The following is a 12,496-nucleotide window of genomic DNA, read 5'->3' on the forward strand; positions in this document are numbered from 1 at the left end:
CCCTTAGATATGTATTTTAATGTTTTTTCTTTCATGCATGTGTTTCTAACGCATTTATAAGATTATCTCTTTGTTGCTTTGTATGTCCCTCCCCCGCTGTATAACCCCTGCTTTCACTATATTTGATGTCAGTATAACTTGTGGAGGAGATGGGGAAAAACCAGTTTTTTAAGGATACAGGTGGAACTGTTGCAACAATGAGAATTACAAGTTGTCATGCCTAAAACGAGCTTTACAACGTCGGTGCCGAGGGGGGGGGGAAGGAGAAGGATTGGGATATGAGGGGAGGGTGGAGGCTGGGAAGGGATGTGAAGGGTAAACAAAGGAGGAGGCTGCAATTCTTGGTATGAAATGTACGCATTATCCCGCCCATGTAATTGTAACCCCTCTGTACAGTATGTTCACAAATAAAATAAAATTAAATTTAAAAAAAGAGTGTCTACTGGAGGGAAATTAAAACAGTACTATTTTATCTACTCTAGCATGAAAAATTTCCACCATTTAATGTTAAGAAAAATGAATGGTGACATTTTAAAGAACTTGATAAATTATATTCCCTAAATGTGAAAAGCAGGAGAATCTTGATAGAAATGTGGTTAAAATTTTACTAAAAATTAACTATACCACACTCTGAAAACATTACAGGATGGAATAGGAGAAACCATAGGTCTCCTTGGCACAGGCCGAAATTTTCTTAATAGAGACTCAGAAACACAACAAATCAAAGAAAGGTTGGACAAATGGGATTGCATGAAATTGCAGAGCTTCTGCATGGCAAAGGGCATAGCCAACAAGATCAATAGAAAGCCCACGGATTGGGAGAAGATCTTCAGTAGTCATACAACGGACAAGGGTCTCATATCTAAAATATACTTGGAACCATAAAGACAGGGAAAACCAATCAATAAATAACCTCAACAGATAGCAGCACATGGCTAAACAGAAATGAGTATTAAGTAGAATTTTGTTTAAAGAGTTCTTAATTGGCATTATGGTTGGTCCTACATACCTGTAAGGTCTCAACATGTGGATCAAGCATGGCTTGAAAATATCTGAAAATAATTTGTGTCTGTATGAATGTGTATGGAATTTATTTTCCTGTCATTATTCCATAAAGAATACACAAAAAATGTCATTGCTATTACATTAGGTGTTATAAGTAAACTAGAGGTGATTTAAATGGTACAGGCAGTTATGCATAGGTTGTATGTACTGTACACATATTCTATTTTATATAAGGCACTTTGAACATTTCTGAAGTTTGGTATTCATGGAAGATCTTAGAATCCATCTCCAGTGAATAATGGGGGATAAATGTACTTATTGAAGTCTAATATTTTCATGTTCTTAAATTCATATGTTATCTTTCTGGACATTGTAGGCCTGCTTTTTAGTATTCACTATAAATGAACTGTATATTCCCCTTTATTTCCCTAGTAATAAAACTTAGTTTTCGGTCAACATATTTTCTACAATTCCTTACAGTTTGGAATGCTACTAAAGTTCCACTCATATTCCTTATTAGCGTAACTGATGGGTAACAACTTCAAGAAAGCATTTATATATATATATATATATATATATATATATATATATATATAAAGACAGCTGATGTGTGTTCTTGGTTCTTTCTCTACCTTACTACTTCCTGCCATCCGGAAAGAAGCATCAGTGACTGGAACAAAGCAGTCATCCTGAATTATCATCTCCCCAGAGTATTCCACACACTCATCTTTTCTATTCCTTCTATACCACTCTATTTCAGCTCAGAAAACCTTCTACTGAAATACTGTATCTTTGCACGTTTCTTTGTAGGAGAGACTGAATTAATTTTTGCTGAATGCATGACATAATACTCTAAAAATTCATTGTCAATGAGCTGATTATGGAGTTGGATTCTGAAATAGGCTTTTTATTCCTATGGTGAGGCCAACAGCTGGGGAGATAAATTCCATTGACAAGATTGATGTTATATTCACAGAGGCCCAAGAAGAAAGGGACACTGCTTCATCTAGGCAGCCACTTTGGGGAAAATCTTAGGGTTGGTCAAGACACAGACAGAAGCAGAGAACTTGTGGCAGCAGCATGTATTTTGGTTTCTGGAAAGGAATTTTGATAGGCTAACCGGAGGTAAGTGGCACGGCACATTGACTAGAGGCGCCATGTTGTGGCTAGCATAGGTGACTAGTGCCCCAGAGTTTGAAAGTTCCATAAAGGTGGTGTATGGCGGTGAGGGCTCTGGATACTTTTTGGTTTGTATACAAAGGAGGAGGCAACAATACTGGATAAGAAATGTATTCATTACCTTGCTCATGTAACTGTAATCCCTTTGTACAGTATTGAAAAGAAAAGAACACTGAAGAACCAAATGCTTAGTATTTCTAGGAAATATTAGAATACAGGAAATAAAAGAGATTTTTAATATAACTTATATATCCAGCTTCCTGCCATCTACACAGGCAGGATTCCAGCAGGAATCTTAGCTATCTTGTCTTGTCTTAGGGTATATCAGACCCAAGATATGTTAATCTGATAACTGTGATTGAAAACAGTAGCTACATAAAGGCCATCTGCAGTTACCTGCCCTTGCCCTTGAACTCTGTTCAGCCATGCTTTCTATATAGGTATGCTGAATCGGAGGGGAAGAAGGAGAGCAGGGGAGAGAGGGAGAGTGGGATTGACAAAGAGAAAGAAGAAAAGACAGAGAGACAGAAAGACAGAGATAGAGACACAGAGAGAGACCTGCGTCCATCAAGGGGAATGAAATAACTTGGCAGAAAGGAAACATTGGCACAAAGACAAGATACACAGAAAGAAATGTGGCCTTAAATTCCCTCTCACTTTTCAATCTCTGTTTTTAATATCTGCCTAAAACTGTTCTATGTTTTTGATCTTATGTTTCATGATATTCCTTTTATCCTTAAGTAAACTCTCTTTATATTTAAGGTTACTGGCAATTGGAGTAAACCTCATTAATGTAGAGATTTCTGAGGGGGAAAAAACCCACCAATTTCAACCTAGTGGAAAGAATGCCAAACCACACTTACTTTCTTTTTCTAAGCTTCTTTCTGACCTTTTAATCAACAATTGAAAAAAATCTTCATTCCCCAACTCCTCTGAGACAACTTTCCAGGCAATTCATGTGATTCACTTGGCTGACTTCCTTCAAGAATCCATTGTATATTAAACATCCGTTCCCACTCTTAAATGAGATCATGTATATCTGATTCTAGTCTGGCCTTGGCACCTGCTCATGCTTCAATACATATTCGTTTCCTTTTATTGTGTAGATATTTATCTAATGAGTACTTTCATAAAATAGTACCATTAAATGGCACCTACTGATATATAAAGGAATAAGGTCAGGATAGCACAGTTGTGAGGATTCTCCTGTGGATTTTCCCACTGCAATGTCTGAGGCACCAAGACTCAGTAGATGGAGACATGTAACAGAGCCCTGGGAGCCCAAGCGCATCCCACTTTGTTCCTCCCACTGTTTCTTGCTACGTTTCTTCACATGCTGTCTTGGGGAAATGTTCACTGGTTGCACAATTTTCTCCAGTCTTTGGTCAATGTAACTTTGTTTTCATCTACCTTCCTTTTTTTTTTAACATAAAGTCATATATTTACTGGAGCTTTTCTTTCATTAGAAAATTTGTTTTTATCTGTGTGCTACTACTGAGGCTTAAATTCAGGTATCTACAGTCTTGCTTAGCTTTTTCACTCAAGGCCCTACCGTTTGAGCTACACCTTCATTCCTGACTTGTTTTTGTTTGTTAATTGGCAATAAAGAATGAGGTAATTTTCTTTCCTGGCTGGCTTTGAACAGCAGTCTTCAGACCTCAGCCCCTTGACTACCTCGGATTATAAATGTGACTTACCAGCACCCAACACAAAACTTTTGACATTTAAATTGTGTTAGTGTTAATTAATTAATTACTTAATTAATTAATTTTGTGCTTGTCCTAAGGCTTGAACTCAGGGATTGTGTACTGTCCCTGAGATTTTTTTTTTTTTTCTTCTAGGTTACTGCTCTACCACTTAAACCACACCTCTACTTCTAGCTTTTGGTAGTTAATGAGAGATAAGTGTCTTACAAACTTCCCTGTTTGGGTTAGCTTCAAACCCCATTCTTAAAATATCAGCCTCCTGAGTAGTAGCATTACAAGTGACTCACACCTCACTAGGGCTAGTACTTTGAATGATTGTTAGTGTTTATTCTACTGTAGTTTGACTGGTACCTATGAGTTTAGTGGTTTTTCCAAAATGCATTTTCCCATATGCTCTCTTCTCCTATTATTCAAAATAGGAAGGTTTTCAGAAATTTACTTATTGGAAACATTGCCTGAATTGTATTAAAAATAATAGACAAGAAACTTGCTCTCCACACTGGATTAATATTCATGAATGAACAAATATCTACAGGTTTTATTATAACCTGTTTATTTGTATGTTGTTTAACTAGATAACATTTTCTTGAGCTCCATATACACTAATTTTAAATATATCTTAAGTTTATCATCTTTACACACTAATGTGTATATTTATTCATAGCAACATTTCTAGCTTGCAATTCTTTAATGGAAAATAAAAATATATATCCATGAGTGTAAAATGGAAGTCGTACTCATAGACATTATTTTGAATAGGCAACAATGAGTAAAAATGTATGTTAGTAAAAATGGAAGAACTTATTGTCACAAATACTCTGTGTAATAGTCTTACTGATCCACATAATGCATTGAGAAGTTCATTATAATTGAAACAAATTTTAATTAGACATTACATGAACTGAGGATAATGTTCACATTCAAATTTACAGCTGCCTTCATTTGAACCTAGAGATATTTCAAGGGTTATTTAAGCTTTACTAAAATATCTACTCAAGTAATTATTTTTTCTAATATTATGAATGAATCAAGTCATATCATTGTAGTTCAATTATAATCAAATATAATCACATTAATTATAATATTTCACATATGTGTATGATATAATTAAAAAGTACATCTTCAAATGTAGACCTTATAACACTAAAATGCTAATTTTTGCAATTATATTGGAAGATAAAGCAACATCTGATATTTTGTAGGTATGTACCAAATGGTTTACTCTAATTCAATATTAAAGTAATTAGATTCATCCATGGTTTGGATTTTTTAATTTAAAATAGCTGATTAAAGATACAACTGTATCCCTAGTTAAACGATTTGTCTTTTCCCTTCCCCTCCACAACTTATACCAACATCAAATACAGTGAAAGCATGGGTTATACCGTGGGGGAGGGACATACAAAGCAACATAGAAATCATCTTATAAATATGTTAGAAACAATTGCATGAAAGAAAAAAACAAAAATCATTTGAATACTTATCTTAGGGTTCATTCCCCTAACAGGTGGACCCATTGCAACAATGAGATGTACAAGTTGTTATGTCGAAAAATGAACTTTACAACTTTGGTGAGGATCAGGTGGGGGGAGAAGGGGAGTATGGGAAGGGATGGGAAGGAAAAACAAAGAGGAGGCAACAATGCTTGATAAGAAATGTACTTGTTATCTTGCCTATGTAATTGTAACTCCTCTCTATGGTATTCTCACAATAAAAAATAAATTAATTAATTTTAAAAAAGATACAGTAAACTGAGTCACATAGTTCTTACGTTTACAAGATGGCACTAAGCCAGAAATAACTATTCTGTACTTTTATAAGAAGTAAATAATTTGGTTCTAAGACACAGATGAGCACAATGAGGCTAGCTGAACACAGAGATGAGGTCTTTCCTGCTTACTGTTTGTCTCAAACTAAACCAAGCAGGAAAGGGAAGGTGGGTGATCGCTTCAAGTAGACAGAAGATGGTGAAGAACTATTTCTACCTCTTGGTTCATAATTTTATTTAGTGTAGGCTTTATTTATCCTAATTAATAAAGTTCTTTGTTCTAATCTTCCAAAACTAGAACCAGGGATACTGCAATTGCCTCATTGGCAAGAATTTTAGTATTTGAGGTATTGAAAACACTATTTACACAGGTAGATTATTCAGTTACAAAGATAAATGTATCTCTCTTCTATTGCCTCAAGTTGAATAAAACTCCAAAGGATCAACATCATAGATGCCATTTGCTTTTTATTTATTAACACAATCCTAAGAATGGGACATTAGATAGCAATGCATTTTCACCCAGTTGCAATGCTACAAATCCCAATGTCTACACGTTGACTATAATTGTTCAAAATGTACACAGTGTTCTCTGTAATAGAAGACATTGTGTAACACATTAATAGGCTAGATTATACTGCACTTAGAAAATAACCCACAACTCTCAAAAATTGCTTTATTTTCTCTCAGCCGCTCATATGCAAAGGGAGCCTGTTCTATCCATTGAGGAAGAGCAAACAGATGTGGGCATGCCATCTGGAACTTGGGAACGCATCTAATGTATACGGAAGACATGGAGAGATTTATTGATGGTTCTAAAATAAACAATTCTGTAGCAATATACATTTTGTATTAGGCTTTACTTACTAATTTCTAATCTTCACATGATTGTACAACATTTCTACAGTGTACCATGTCCATTTGCATGTCAGATGCTTCTTGATCCGTCATCCCTCTCATTATTCTCCCCTATTCTCTCTCATCTTTTCCGCAAGATTAATGTTATTTCCTATATTTACCACATATGTACAAGAGTATTATGAATGTATTTGCCTTGTTCTCTTTTCTATTCATCAATCCCCTTCCCAGCTCCTTCCCCCTTCAGGCAAAATTTGTTTCAACTTTCTAATATTTATGTATAGAGAAGTAATTTTACTACATATCAATACTATTCCAAGACCTTCATATATAAATATATTTAGGATATACAGACTTGAGATAAAAGTTCCCTCATCTCCAACTACCTGAGGTAAGAACAAAGGCAAATAGAGTACAGCCTATTCTTCCAGGTAAGTGGCAGGCCAGGTTCACACCAGGTATCTTGCTCTGTGACAAGTTTATTTTTATCCACTGTGTGAAAATACCTTTTTGATTTTGACTTTTTCTTCTTTTGGGGCTGGCAACCATACAGAACAACTCAGGATAACATACAGTAAGCTCCTTCTCATTACTCATATTACAGAGCACTTCTAGTTTATTGATATATAATTTTGGGGGGGGGTCCAGTCATGGGGCCTGAACTCTGGGCATGGGCACTGTCCCTCAGCTCTTCAGCTCAAGTCTAGTGCTCTACCACTTGAGCCATAGTGCCACTCCCAGCTTTTTTATTTTTGCTTATGTAGTGCTGGGGAATCGAACCCAGGGCCTCAGGCATGCAAGGCAAGCGCTCTACCACTGAGCCACCTTCCCAGCCCTGATTGATATATAATTTATAACTAAGGATTTGCAAAATCATTGGGGTTTTTTAGTTCTAGTCATAATTTCCTAAGCTTTTTTTTTTACTGTTTTTTAATGCTTTCTATTACAACTAAAACTAATTTTTTTTAAATTCATATTATTTTTATCTGGCTCTGTTATCAAAAGTAAATGGTTATATTTTCCTAAAATGATTTGAGTGTGTGATTATTCAAATTCAGGTACAAATAACAACAAAAGACTCCTTATTTGATTGTGTAGAAAGAACTATAGAGTTCTTTGTAGTTTTTCATTAAATATAAGATATGCAAGTACCACCCAGTAAACTGAGTATTGGACTGAGTTCAGTGAAATTATTATTATCATGTTAATTCTCAAAGGACTTTCAGACAAGGAAGAAACAGAAAGTTTCAACATGAAACCCAGCAAGTTTGGAACTAACAAATTTCATTTCCCTTCTATTCTAAATCAACTTATCTAGGAATTCTCTTTCCCTTGAGAGGAAGGAATTTGTTATGTTTAATAAAATAATAATAATAAAAGCTCTTTTCTAAAATCTTAGAAAGACTCAATGCATTTTTCCTTCAAATCACCAAAATCATTTATAAGTTGAGGTGCAAACTATAATAGAAAAATCAACATATTATTAGGAGGTTTACCAGCAAAGAGTTGAGGAAGCATATTCTCACATTAACAATTCCCTTTCTTGATTGTATCTGCAGAGCTCTATTTTCTCTCGTTGAAGTGTTAGTCACCAAACATCTCCATGCCCAAACCCTATCTCTCATAGTACACAGGTACTGCAGTAATGTGCTCTGCTCTCCAGCTTATACAGGGAATGGTAACTGATTTTATGTAACAAAGTGTAAGGTAACAATGGAGTAGCATCCATCTTTTCTGGAACTTGGGAAAATAAACTTTAACACATTTATTTCTGACAAAGCAGAGTACTTTGAAGAAGTATGCCTCATATGAAGAACAGATGCTATAAAAATCTCTGAAAACCAGAGTCACATTTTTGAACTGCCTTGCTGAAATGGTATTTTAATATGAGAGCAACAATAAAATTCAATAGCATGCAGGTTCGGCTCTTCATTCTCAGAGGCTTGCAGCCAAGCAAATGTTTGTAGAAGAACCACAGAAGGCATATCTTTCCTTGGCAGTGTATGTCACATAGGACTATTTTGGAAATCAAATGGAATAATTCCTCTGAAACAACCCTACAAACTGTGAAATTGCACAAATATATTTATAATTATTTTTGACATTTTCTGGGTAGTTTTATAAAGAAAATCTAAGCGCAGCTATGCTTCCCATTTAGAAGCATGATAAAGAACAGCATTTTTTCCCCCAAGTTAGTGTGATGCAGCTTTAGTGCTGGAGTCGCAGTTTTAGAGCTAAGGGTAGTTCTCAGCTCGAGTTTTGCTTGAGCTGCACCTGACTGCATGTATTTCTCATAGATGACTCAACGGCTGGCTTCTCACCTTTAATTTTGCTGGTTCGCTTTATTTATTTTTTATTGATTTCAATTAGAGAAAGGCTTGTAAATGTTAGGTTTACATTTTACGTCATGTTAGAAACTAAACCTAAAGTGCATTGGCATTGTTAAGAAGGAGATGGTGCGGAAGGATGATGGAATTATAGTTACAAGGGAAGGATGGTGGAGTTAATGCACTGACCCGAATAAATCTCTCCTCAAATTCGAATGCTGACATCATCATCTCCCTGGCAATGTGACTGGGAGGTGGAACATTCGGGGAGGTGATTGAGACACTGGATCAGGGTTCGTATAGAGGAACTGGTACCCTTATAAATAGTCCTAAGAGGGTTCATTTGCCCACCTACCAGGCAAGAGTATCTAGCATGGTGCTTTCTAATACCAAGAAACAACACCTCCCAAGTGAGTCTGCCCAGTGCCTTCGTCTCCCATTTCCTCACCTCTAACTCTGAGAAACACATTTCCATCTCGACACCACCTGCTTATTGTATGTTGTTACAGTAGCCCAAATCAACTTGAATAAGTGTTACTTAACATGTAACTTTTCAATTGTACAGTTACCTTTTCAATTGATTTCTCTGTATATAAAATAGGTAACAAGAAGCCGAGATTTGAGGATTGCGGTTCAAAGCCAGCCCAGGCAGGAAAGTCTGTGAAACTCTTATTATCTCTAATAAGTGGCGCTGTGGCTCAAGTGTTAGAGCGGTAGCCTTGAGCTGAAGAGCTGAGGGACAGTGCCTAGGCCCAGAGTTGAAGCCCCATGAGCGACAAAAAAAGAAGTAACAGCAGAGCATTTCATAAATGTATAACAACTAAAATGGCCACATTATACATGCAAATGGAAATACCTTCTGGATACTTACCAGTTGTGCAGTTGTGAAATTCAATGTCATCGATTGCAGCTCCACCTCCTAGATCCTTTGTTCTGATACCTTGAAATATGACTTCAAAATTCCTTAACTTTCCCAGCAGGATAGAGGCTTTCTGCCAGTGATTACCAGGCTTACTTTCCTGCCATACTTCTGACAATCCTTTTTCTGTCTGAAATTTTTAAAAAAGTATACATTATTGAGAAACTGCACATAATTACTACAAGGAAAAATCTTATTTCTTTACATGGCACAGAATTTATGACCAGTGGAAAATGCATAAAATGGCAAAAAACAGAAATATTGGAATGCTGATAATATTCTTACTAGTTTATATGAATCTACCAACCGTTTCCCCAAATGCAACACTAGCAAAATTATCAATGAGTGTGGGTTTTTTCCAGAGATATTATTATCATAGTGTCCTATTCAGTGTCCACCCATCCTGGCCCCATGCTACAGTCTTGATTTGGGGTGGAATCTAAACAATTTAAAGAAGTTCTCTGTATCTTAGTTCTGGATACCTCTACCCTACTTTCTAACCATATTTCTCAAAAAGTGAAGTTGGGCCCTCCTTCCAAGAGCTCAAAACCCTGAAATAGGGAAAGAGAAAAATAGGGCAAAGAAGAAAAACAGGGAAAGAAGAAAAGTAACTTATCGAATAGATAAAGATATTGTGCAATAGAAGTGAGCATAAAGGAAAAGTGACAATTTCTAAAATGCATTATAGTTCAAGAATTAGATTACATAGTTACATTATTTTGACTTGCATAGATTATAATGATTATCTGTTGACCCTCTGATTATGATTATCCACAATAGTTATTATAATGATTAAATTACCAGATATAATGACTTCCATACAACAAGCTTCAAATGGAAAGGAAAAGTATTTATGCAAATATCTCTTCTGAATATCTAAGGTTCATAAATTTAGTAGTACATATTATAATATAAAAAGAACCTTAGTATAGAACATGATGTACATGACAGATACTAAGACCCTAATGCCAAATACAAGCTAAGCAGATAATCCAGGTGAATATGGAATAAGATGTAGATTATAAACCACTTTTGTGTGATATACGTCTAGTCTTAGATGTTTTTTCCTATGCATTTAAAAAATTTATCTCTTAGATGATTTAGACATTAAATCATCTGAAAAGTAGATAATTTAGGAAATCATGAAACATACTGAACAAAGGGAAGAAAAAGTATAGCACCATGATAAATAGTGGCCTACGAATAATTAGGATTCCTTGGTGCTGAATCATTGTGTTTCTAGGATAAATTTATATTAAAATCATTGTGAAACTTGTAGTTAAACTAATTGAAACAGAGGAGAACATTTAGTAGAATAGTAGCCAGAAAATCAAGCAGGATGACCCAATAAATATATAACAAACAGCCATGACATGTATTATTTATATACATATTTTAGAGTATATAAGGTAAAGAGGAAAAAGAAGTATCTCGAGAGGGGAATCTAAAAGAGTTGCAGATTCATGGTTTCATGCTTTTGGACATTATTCTGTTGATATATATATATATAATATATATATATATATATTTGATCAAGTAGTTCTTTGTGCAGCTACATCTAGAAAGCAGAATTCTGAATCAGTTGATTTAAAATTAACTTTGCAAAACAGCTAGCATTTTCTAAATTGTAAAGGTGATATACAGAGGGGTTACAGGGACATAGGTCAGGTAATGAGGACATTTCTTTTTCGAGTGTCATCTAATCCCTTGGTTTTTTTTTTCCATTTTTTCCCCTCTTGACCCCTCTTCCTCTCCCACACTATATAGTTCATTTTCAATAATGTCTAATGAGTATCACTGTTGACTTAGTTCACCCTCTGTCTCAGCATTTCTGAGCTTCCCCTCACACTGCCACAAACAGATAAACTTACATGAAAGAAGCACAGAAATCAAATATAGCAACAAAAGGAAAAAACAACAACAACAAAAACTTGCACAAAAAGTAAAATAAAAACCTCTCACTTCCATTTCTTGGAGTTCATTTTGATCAACAACAGCTAGCCTTTCAAAAATAACAAACCTTTATATGCAGAGACTCTTCATGTAAGTTGTGTTTGAAAGAGATGCGTAATTCACACCTCATTAATGAATTTTGTATCTTACCACAACCAAAGAGAGGCCCTTTTTCAAGGTCAATATTTGATTTTCAGATTTAGAATCAAAGGGACAATTAATTAAGGATTAAAGAAAAGGAGGTTTTGTCTGACACATAGCAATACTAGAGGTAGGGATGGTGATGGAAGTTGGTCTACATTTATCATCGTTATTAATATTTTTATAAATCTTTAACTTCTAGAACATCATGGTCAAAGAATTCACAATAGCAACAACAAGGGCTATATGATCCCTTTAGTCATTGAAATACAAACATTCTTAAATCTTACAAGAAAGTTTGTCTTAAATCTTACTAGAAAGTTTATAATAAAACTGAGAGACTTGACTCTTCAGGGTGAATTTATGTGCCAGGAGAAGAAAAATCAAACCCACCCATGATTTGGTATTTTATTTGTTGGGGCTCTACTTTGAATATAACATGACTTCTTGTATCTGTAGTTCCCAAAGTTTTTCTTCAAATCCATTCATTTACTTACAAAATTCAGTGCCTACATATTGACAGTTACAATAATATGTACTCGAGATAAAAATATTAAAAAGCATGGAATCTACTATGTGAAGTAGTAATCTAATATAGAATTCCTGAAATATTTTATTATAAATCCTCCCATTTCTCCCA

At 35.0% G+C, this 12,496-nt stretch overlaps 1 protein-coding gene across 1 annotated transcript in view; it reads right to left on the bottom strand.

Moving 5' to 3' along the window:
* Malrd1 (MAM and LDL receptor class A domain containing 1) overlaps window positions 1–12,496 on the bottom strand; it is a 504,118-nt gene that overhangs the window by 188,554 nt on the left and 303,068 nt on the right. The window contains exon 29 of the mRNA XM_013014599.1: window positions 9,715–9,892. Coding sequence (XP_012870053.1) covers window positions 9,715–9,892 — 178 coding nt within the window. The remainder of the gene's footprint in view (window positions 1–9,714; window positions 9,893–12,496) is intronic.

This window comes from Dipodomys ordii, unplaced genomic scaffold (assembly GCF_000151885.1).
Source record: "Dipodomys ordii isolate 6190 unplaced genomic scaffold, Dord_2.0 Scaffold24, whole genome shotgun sequence".
NCBI classification, from domain to species: Eukaryota; Metazoa; Chordata; class Mammalia; order Rodentia; family Heteromyidae; genus Dipodomys; species Dipodomys ordii.